Source organism: Neltuma alba, unplaced genomic scaffold (genome assembly GCF_004799145.2).
Source record: "Neltuma alba isolate B1F8T4 unplaced genomic scaffold, ASM479914v2 tig00001874_pilon, whole genome shotgun sequence".
Lineage (NCBI taxonomy): Eukaryota > Viridiplantae > Streptophyta > Magnoliopsida > Fabales > Fabaceae > Neltuma > Neltuma alba.
Genome location: NW_021632651.1, coordinates 1 through 10,185, shown reverse-complemented (window position 1 = coordinate 10,185; position 10,185 = coordinate 1). Strand labels below are relative to the sequence as shown.

Genomic DNA, 10,185 nt, shown 5'->3' with positions numbered 1-10,185 from the left:
AATTTGCTTGCTGTCAGCGTGTCTCTGGTAACCTGACTAATTTATTGCTTGCTATGTGTTTGATACTAGGTTCTCTTCAACACCAATAATTGAGTGACACAAAGCACAACTTTTGCAACTTAACAATATATAATACAAATTTCTTTTCTTATAAATAGCTTTGCTTAACAACTAATTACCAGAACAATTTGGTAAGCTGTACTCCATTTTTTCTAGATTATTGATCAATCCAATTTTTCTGGAGTCTCAAAAAATACTTGGATGTGTGTGTGTGTGTAACATCAAGGAACGCATGAGATTAGTTTGAGTGAAAGGCAAAGTATCTTCTATTATGGCAATCATGATTGGAGACCACTTATAATTCAATGATGTCTATTTATATGGGTCAGCTCCCTCTTCAACATCCACATCTCTTCCGAGGGATTCTTTTGTCTTATGGTTAGGCCATGGAAATAGAGCAAGACATTGCTGTGGCCTCCTGTAATGGAGGCAGAAGTAGTGAGAGAGGATTGTATCTGGTGTGGGAGGATTTAGCTGTGGTTGTTCCAAACTTTGGCAATGGACATACCAAGAGGTTGCTTGATCGGTTGAGTGGATTTGCTGAGCCTAACAGGATCATGGCCATCATGGGACCTTCTGGTTCTGGCAAATCCACTCTTCTTGATGCTTTGGCAGGTCTCTCTCTACTTTTCTCTCCTTCTCTCTCTCCCATCGTGTTTTTTTGTTTGTTTGTGTTCAACAAGCTTCAAGCTTTTGTGTTTCATCACTTGTTCATGCAAAACAACAATGCTTTAACATGGTTTTACATCAAAACAAGTTTCTTTATTCTTTCTGCAAAATGCTTTTTCTTGTTTTCCTCCGTTGATAACTCTTAACACATGTTCCTTTATGCTTCTGCGTACTGCAGATATGCAATACAGCTAAAGGTGCCTCTCTGTATTCATCTGCAGCAATAAAATTGGTTTCTTTGTTTATCTTCTTGTTCTGCAGGAGAGCTTCGTTGATATAACCTATATGTTACTGAACTGGTTGCTGAAATTTAATCACAATATTACAGTTTTAATCTAACCTTTATGTGTGGGGTCTGTTTATTGTGTTTTATCTTTAAAGACAATGGGTAGGTTCATTAGTATTAGTACGCTGAGGGCGGTGTTGTGTCAGAGTCAAGAATTCTAGCCTCTAGGTCTCTCGTTTGAACAGTTCATTCCTGTTACATATTTAATATACAAGAGATATAATTTTTTTCGGCCTGCGGAATTTTTTTGCTTTCCTTGGTTGAAAAGGACATGTCCCTACAAACACAAATGCAAATCAATGCGTGTACCATATTTTTTATTATTCAAAGAAACATCTTCCTGGTACAAAGTTGAAGGTCTTGCGGATTTTTCCCATCAAGATAAGACAAAAATACAAAGTAATGAAACCATTACGATGAAGTTTCATTTTCTTCTTCACAACCTATGAAGCTGGAACACTTCTGAACTTTGTTTTAAAGACAACATATTTTATTTATTTTTTTCTTTTCTTAATTATGAATGAACTTCTTTGGAGGATTTATCAGCAAATGAATATGGAGTTCTGGACATTTTGCAGGTAGGCTTCCTGGAAATGTTGTCATGACAGGGAAAGTGCTTTTAAATGGAGAGAAGATAGTAGACCATGGAGTTAAAGTAAACTAAACTAAAATTTATCTCAGTTTATTTTGTTTTATTTGAGAACTTCCCTAAAAATACTGCTTTTATTTTTTTCCCTTCTCTGCAATTTTCAGGCTTATGTGACCCAAGAAGACATATTGTTGGGAACACTAACAGTGAGAGAGACAATATCTTACTCAGCAAAACTTAGGCTTCCAAGCACAATGACAAAAGAAGAAGTTAATGACATAGTGGAAGGAACAATTATGGAAATGGGTCTTCAACAATGTGCTGATAGGCCAATTGGGAATTGGCACTTAAGAGGAATAAGTGGTGGGGAAAAGAAAAGACTAAGCATAGCACTTGAAATCCTCACAAGACCTTCCCTTTTGTTTCTTGATGAGCCAACCAGTGGTTTGGATAGTGCCTCCGCATTTTTTGTTGTTCAAACTCTGAGAAATATTGCTCATGATGGAAGAACTGTTATTTCCTCCATACATCAACCTAGCAGTGAAGTTTTTGCACTCTTTGATGATCTTTTTCTCCTCTCTGGTGGTCAAACAGTGTTTTTCGGAGCAGCTAAAATGGCAGTTGAGGTGCATTTATTGTTCTTCCTGGATATTTGTTCTCGCTTTGTCTGTTTTTGCTTTTCAGAGCAACCACTTTTTCACGCTAAAAATAGAGTAAATACTATCTGTTCACTTATCTGTGTTTGCATTAGCACATATCTCTGTCAATCTCATGTTCATTAAATTAATTCTGACAAATAATTGAGGTCGGTAGATCGAATAAATTTTCATGTAACCTGGTCTACATCTAAACCCTAAGTATGTCTTCATGAATAATAAATGGGATTGAAACTTAGGAAAGATTTTAATAGGAGAATGAAATTAATCATAAAGGAATATCCACAAAGATTATGGGAGATTAATTTATGGAAATTCATTTTAGGGAAAAAAAAGATATCCAAATTACATGGGCATTATTTTTATTTTTAAAATCTATATAATCTCTCCTTTAAAAGGTAAATTTACCAAATTTCTCCTAAATATTACAGAATTTGTGCAGATTTCTCATTATTTTTTAATTCTCTATAAAAAAAAATAGAGTAAATTATACACATCTCTGTTGAATTTTACTGAGAATCACAATCTCTCCTTGAGGAGATTTGCATATATTTGGAAAACAGAGGGAAGGTATAAGCAATTAAACAAAAATAAAAGGGAGCTTGTGAAATTTACATTTTCTTTTTTGTCAAGATAGATCATGTAAGCTTTGAAAATATTGGGGAAGCTTGTTAATTGCAATTTAAGAAAAGTCCGTGTCTTTGGGGGGGGGGAGGGGAGAATAAAACATAATAACCTCCTTTTATTGTCCCATTTTCTGCAGTTCTTCGCCAAAGCAGGATTTCCATGTCCAAGTAGAAGAAATCCATCAGATCACTTCCTTCGTTGTATCAATGCAGATTTTGACACAGTCACATTGGCTATGGTGGCTTCTCAGAAAATGCCTGTATGTGTGTCCAAAAACAAATATGGGCTTCATTATTATTCCTGCAAAATTCTCTTATCCTGGAATCCAACATTTTGGTGGAAAATGGATTTTTTTAAGTTATACTATTATGAAGTGCTTTGTTCTCTCAACAAATTGTTCATACTTTCACTCTGTTAACCCCCCATGCAATTTTGGTGAATTCAGGAACAAGATAACTTATCAACTGCAGAAATAAAGGCAATACTTGTTGAGAAATACCAATGGTCAGAATATGCCTCCACAGCAAGATCAAGAATAAAGCAAATCTCCACCACTGTAAGTAGTCTCAAATCTTGTAAGTGGCACTTTATTGAATGAAGACACATTTGAACAACACAAAAGGTCCTTTATAAGTTATGAGTTCAGTCTCTCTCCAGTTGCATTGAGTACTGCTCACTCGAAATGCTAGTGAATAACACAAAGCATAGGTAGAGTGCTGATAGCCTTGTAATCTAGTGGCATGAAAGTTCCCTTGCAAGTGGGAGGTTAAGGGTATAATCCTACTTATAATCTCAGGCCATTAATACCTAGCCTTCTTATTCACCAAAAAAAAAAAAAAAAAAGTATTGGTGGAGGGTGGGCACCATCTGTCCTTCTCTCTTCACTTAGCGCATGCTGTGTGCAGCAGAGGCCCCAAGTCCCACAAAATATTAGTCCTTTGCATAGAACTTCACTTTCAGAGGTTCCAACTCTAATTTCCCCCTCACTTGATGAATGGTTTAGAACATGTACTAGGGGAAAACATGAGTTAAGACGAACATTAGGAGAAGCCATGTTCATAATGTCCTCATCTTAATTTGAAAACAGTCATCAATATAAGCAAATTTCGTTTCTCGAACTTAGAAATCATGACCGCATTTCTCAAGCTCCTTTAATTCCTTTCAAGAAATTATGCAATATGTCCAAGAGTTATATCTTGGCTTATTGATTTGAGCTTGACTTTTCCTACAAGGTCTGTAAGAATAGACAGTGAAGGCCCGGGAATTGTATTGCAGGGACAAGGAGAGAGTGAAAGTAAAAGCAAAAACCAAACCAAATGGTGGAAGCAGCTTTCAACATTGACTCAGAGGTCTTTTGTGAACATGAGTAGAGATGCCGGATACTACTGGATAAGGATAATAATCTATGTGGCCTTATCTTTGTGTGTTGGAATGGTATTTTTCAATGTTGGGACAAGTTACAGAGCAATTTTTGCCAGAGGATCTTGTGGAGCATTCATATCTGGTTTCATGACATTCATGTCCATTGGAGGCTTCCCATCTTTCATAGAAGAGATGAAGGTAAGACACTGTTTGATACATTGTCAAAAGGCTCAAATACATTTTTTAGCTGTCCAGTATTGTAAAAATTTAAATATTTAATTTGATCAATGTAATGAAAGGGCCTTTTTATGAAAAAAATTGTTAAATGGAAGGTGATATATGTCATATCATTGATGTTAGTAGATGATACTTGGTAAAAGAAAGGGTTTATTTAATTCATAAAACGTATTCTATGACAGGATCCAAGATGAGTAGAGAAAAAGAAGGAAGAAAAGTGTTTACTAAAATGTGAATCAAAATCAAACTTCATAAATTGATAAAGACGGAAGAAAAATTTCTATTAGAATATGAGCAAGAATCTTAAACTCATGCTAATAATAAAGTCCCAAGAAATAAATATAGTAAATCTAATAAAAGACGAAAGCAAGTATCTCGCTCAATTTCTCCTCATTAGCCAAATACTTAGGAGAATCTCCAAAAGCACAAAGGAATAAAACTGATTTCATTTCATTTCAGATCATTTCATTTTTTTTTTTTTTGTTTGTTTTAAGGGAAGGCTATGCAAGGCGATACAAAAAAGGAGGAAAAAACAGAGAAACTAAGTACTGATTTCAAGATCATGGGCTAGGAGAGGCCTAGTATTAAAAACTTCATATATAATCCGCTTCCATGCAAAAACAGAGAAAAAGAGAATACAGTTATGGTGTCTGTAAAGTACTTTTTTTTTTTTTTGAAGTTTTTGTTTTGATGAAGCAGGTGTTTAAGAAAGAGAGGCTGAATGGGTATTATGGAAATGGAATCTATGTTCTCTCAAACTTTCTGTCTTCCCTTCCTTTCGTGATAATGATGTCTTTTGCAACTGGGATTATAACCTTCTATATGGTTAAGTTTCATCCTGGCTTCTCCCTTCTGCTCTACGGATGCATTGATCTTTGTTTGTGCATTGCTGTTGTGGAGACCGCAATGATGATCATAGCTTCACTTGTTCCAAACTTCCTCATGGGGGTCATCGTCGGAGCAGGATATGTTGTAAGAACTCATATATAAGCTTGAATGCTTCATGATCCACATTCACTTTTAGTTATCAGTTTAGATGATTGGTTGATTCAGATTCAAGTTCTGTTTATAAATATACACACACTTGTGTATGTGTTATGCAGGGTGTTATGATGATGACTTCTGGATACTTTCGTCAGCGTCCTGATCTTCCCAAAGTCTTCTGGCGTTATCCAATCCTATACATCAATTTTGGGGCATGGGGATTACAGGTAACTCTGGAAGAGTTATTAATCTGTATTATTGATTCTTGATGGTGATACAAGTGGACTGTATAGGGTATTCTAAGGGGGGAAAAAACATAAAGAGCCAACAAAATTTAGTCAAGGGTCAAATAGCTTGTCATAACTTATCAATCTTGTTGGAAAAAAGAGTTTGAACTCCATTAGATCTGTGGCCCTTGCTCCTTCTGAAGGGTCTTGCCTGACCCTTCATCAAATCAAGAGTAAGTGCCTATTTGGATTAGTCTTGGAAAAATGGTTTTGCACTATATGAAGTAAATATGTGAAAGCGCTATATGAAATAAATATGTGAGAGAAGTTGTCCTATAAAGTGCGAAAATACTGTTCAAATTCTCCCAAACTAGCCCTAAATGACTACCCAAATGTTTATGGTTATTTGGTTCTGATTAATAAATAACATAATGAGTTGGGTCCTTGTGAAATTTTCTTCAAATCAAAATGGCATGTACTCACCACTCATCAAATGAAGATGTAGAAATGCACTCAGTCTAAAAAGATAAATGGAGGAGTGGAAATGCCATGTTTAGATATGTTTAAGCAAATGCAAATTTAGATTCTTAAAGTGATTTCGCCATCAGTGAGGAGGTGGATAGACATGTAATGATAAGTAGTTTTAATTCTTTGTTGTAGTAGCACGATGATATAAGGAGAGAGATAAACACGAGATAAGCAAGCCTTGCATGACCTACTCTACGTACTTATCTCTCTCCCTAGAGTATTATGCCTTGGCAATAGAGTTATAATTCAATAATAGCCTTACGCTTGTATCTATATATTATATATTGTTTTTATCCTTTTAGCTGAAAGCTACTTTAGGAATCCATTTCAGCCAATAAACAAATGTTTTTGGTAATGCAGGGGGCTTACAAGAACGACATGATAGGGCTGGAGTTTGAAGCTATGAATCCAGGAGAGCCAAAACTGAAAGGAGAGTTCATCCTGAGAACCATGCTTGGCCTTGAACTTGATCATTCAAAATGGTGGGACTTAGCTGCAGTGGCACTAATCCTCATATCCTTCAGACTCCTCCTCTTCTTTCTTCTAAAGTTCAGAGAGTTCTCTTCACCTCTGTTTCGTAAAATCTACACCAAGCGAACCCTGCAACGCATCAAGAAACGTCCTTCTTTCAGAAGAGCTGCATCTTTATCTTTCCCTTCCAAGAGACATCACCAACCTCTCCATCCTTTGTCTTCTCAAGAAGGTCTCACCTCCCCAATTCATTAGAGCCATCGTTGATTATTCACTATTCGCCATATATATATATATATATATATATATATATATATATATATATATGTGCGCGCTTATCAACAACTTCACATATATGTCTCTGTCTCTGACAATGGAGGTTATGCTACGCACTACAATGCTATATATGAAAAACAGTGTTATTATGTATGGCATTGGATAGGAAAAGCCTCAAGGAATGGTTACATGAAGTTTGGCACAACTTCACAAAAATTAACATGAAAGTACTTTATAACCTCACTTAATTTTAATTAAATTTTTATATTTTTTTTAAGTCTTTGTAGTTTTCTCAATTATAAGTATTTGTGCTTATGTTTATAATCTGTTAATTGCTAATTTAGAAATGACGTTACTAGCTGATAACTGAGAGCTGATAACAACTTCCATTTGACATGCACTTGAATTAATTTTCCATCATGTATATAAATAAAAGGTAAATGATCAAAAAAGAATCTGAAAATTTCAAATCAGATTTGGCAACATTTTATTTGGTATTATTTAATGTTAACAACACTGAATTTATAAATGACAATAAATTTTTGTTGACATTTCTTTTTTGGTATTTGTTTGACATTTAGTATTTTTAGTTTTTGTCTTTTTTTTCTACATAAAATCAAAATCAACTGGATTACAAATTATATAAAATAAATGCGAGGAGATAGTTATACAAAAATAATAAGCCTTATCTACATGAAATAAATAAATTTTATTTCATCATTTTACTTTAAAAAATTCTTGTTTTTCATAATAATCCACATGTTGTTTAATTAGCACTCATATTAGCTCTAATTAATATATTATCAACATTGAGATTATTTTTTTCTTGATCAGGTGAACATTGAGATTATTATAATTATCGAATAAAAGAACCATAGGAATTTAATTAAAAGGTGGATTTATAAATTTATTTATTTTTGAGTTGTTGAGTTCACCACTCATATCATCACTTAAAATGTAACATGTGCATCTTTTCCCTCTTTGGCCTTAAAACTAATATATCTTTAATATAATTAACGTGATGTTATTAAAATTAAATAGTTATCCATGAGTTATATGCCTATTGCCTTTTGATATGAAAAATAGAAAATAATTAGATGAAAAATAAATACAAATAATTGTTTCACTTCATACATTAAAAATAATTAAAATAAAGTAAAATTTATTAAATAGTAATTAAAAGGATGTGCTCAATATCGTAAGGAAATTTAGGAGCCAAATCATTTTTTTAGGTAAACCAATTCATTATTCATTATTGTTACTAATTTTGATCAATTAAAATTTTATAATAAATTGAAAGATAAATCAATCTTAAATATTAAATCAAAATCAAAGTCAAGCTGAGTTGTTTATAATGCTTGGTTGGCTCTTCACTCAAATCACTGTTCTAAGTACAGTAACGGCTTATGAATAGTTTCAGCTCATTTGTGTGGCTCTGTGCGGTTTTCTCTTCCACGTGTGTCATGAAAGTTTCACGTGTGGGTGTCAGTAATGGTCTAGTTATCAATCAGTTACTTGATAAGAGATGTTATATAAGTAGTTGGGCAATGGAAGCCTCAGTTCAAATAAAATTCAATTTTCTGGTGGGCATCTCATTGGTTGAGGTATGAGTTTCATTTATTTCATTGGTGTCTTTTGCATTATCAATATTCCTCACAAAAATTTTTACGATTATTCTTTTTCACCTTGATTCATTGGTTCTGTTAGCATTTATTTCCTTCTGGTTACTAGTGAGTTATTATACAGGTAAGCAGGTGGATTCGATTGAAGTGACGTTTGAAGAGTTATTTCAAACCATGTCTTTTGCATTAAGTATCATTTCCTCTTCCTAGGCTTTTTGTGTGGGTTCTTTTTCATCTATCAGAGTTTGTGTTTGCTTGCATTTGAAGTTTGCAATGGCCGAACAGTATGAGATGCTTGATGCTGTGTCACCTCCAGTCAATGTTTGGAGAGTCATTGTAAGGGTGGATAGACTTTTCATGAGAACTGATTTTGATGTCTATGATCGTGATTATGGATACCCGAAGAGAAGTTGCTTTCTTTGGATATGATTGTTTTTGACGAAGAAGTAAGTCTAACTTCTATTTTCATATATTCTCATGCTTTTTCTTCCTTGATTGTCTTTGGTTCATATTGTTCTAGGTCAGAACAAGTATCTCCCTGTTTTATGTTTATGCGTACAATCCCTATTATTCTTAAATTTGTGCTCTTCATTTAAACATTAATATTCACTAAGAGGAACATGTACCTAGGGTACTAACATGTTGTTGCGGCTGGATGGAGATGAGCTCATTGATCGGTTCTGTAATGTATTGAAGCCAGGGAAAGTTTTTGTGTGCAGAACTTCATCGTCATGATGGGTGGTGAAGGAATTCACCCAAGGCATCACATAGTCCCAACGGCAAATACATTTGTTGAACAGCGTTCTTAATGGCTGCCACGCTACAACTTTAGATTTGCCATTGTTCGAGCCATAGAGCTTGATTGGTCTCCAGGAATTAGAGTCAGAGGTTTAGTTCAGCTACCCTGAATACTTATGATTATGGAGGTTTCATGAGTTCTATTTGTATTATTTTATAAATGAATAAAAACCAAATTGTTGGTTGGCGTTTTGTAGATATCTGCGGGCTGTTGGTTAGTGTGGAGGAGTTACAAATTACCAGCTATAAAGGAGCTCACACTTATGTGTTTAGTTTTGTTTTATCTGATGCAAAGTGAGTATTGTTATGTATGCTTATTTGAATTTGGTTAAATATATTAAAGATTGGAAATATAGTTGTGACTGGGGATTAAATAACTATGGATTACATTATATTCAGTAAGGGAAGGATCACATGTGATATTATGGTGATCCTGCTATGGAAGCTTGGAAGGACTTTGAGGCAGTGAAGGGAAAAAGTAAGCTGGTCTGTATTGTCCAATATACCCTTGTAAAGAGGGTTCAAGGTAAGGGGTTACTTTAGGAGCATGAAATGTACTGTAATTGTGTTTTGACATCGTTGTTGACATAACTAGCTTGATCTTTTATTTACAGGACTTCCATCCCTCACCAACTATACAAATGCCACAAGGGTATATTGGAATCCGATTTTCATGAAGTTCAGCACCTGAGAAGAGAGCTGTTGAAGGAGTCTGGGAGGAACTGACATGTTCAAGTTTTCTGAAGTTAGGTTGAAGTTGTGTAGGATCCGATGTTAGATTATTTTGGGTGTA

The 10,185-nt window shown here is 34.5% G+C and overlaps 1 protein-coding gene across 1 annotated transcript; it reads left to right on the top strand.

Annotated features, from left to right (window-relative positions):
• The first annotated feature begins 284 nt into the window (after window positions 1–284).
• Window positions 285–6,974, top strand: LOC114713116 (ABC transporter G family member 15). Its single transcript, XM_028897698.1, has 9 exons — window positions 285–675; window positions 1,594–1,670; window positions 1,769–2,230; window positions 3,024–3,146; window positions 3,333–3,443; window positions 4,163–4,447; window positions 5,186–5,458; window positions 5,590–5,697; window positions 6,586–6,974. Exons 1-9 carry the CDS (start codon window positions 447–449, stop codon window positions 6,949–6,951), a joined length of 2,034 nt encoding a protein of 677 aa, XP_028753531.1. The 5' UTR covers window positions 285–446; the 3' UTR covers window positions 6,952–6,974.
• The last annotated feature ends 3,211 nt before the right edge of the window (window positions 6,975–10,185 follow it).

Coding starts and splice junctions, on each gene's coding strand:
- LOC114713116 (XM_028897698.1), top strand. CDS start 447: ATGGAAATAGAGCAAGACATTGCTGTGGCCTCCTGTAATGGAGGCAGA. Junction 676..1,593: donor TCTTCTTGATGCTTTGGCAG/GTCTCTCTCTAC, acceptor GACATTTTGCAG/GTAGGCTTCCTGGAAATGTT. Junction 5,698..6,585: donor TTGGGGCATGGGGATTACAG/GTAACTCTGGAA, acceptor TTGGTAATGCAG/GGGGCTTACAAGAACGACAT.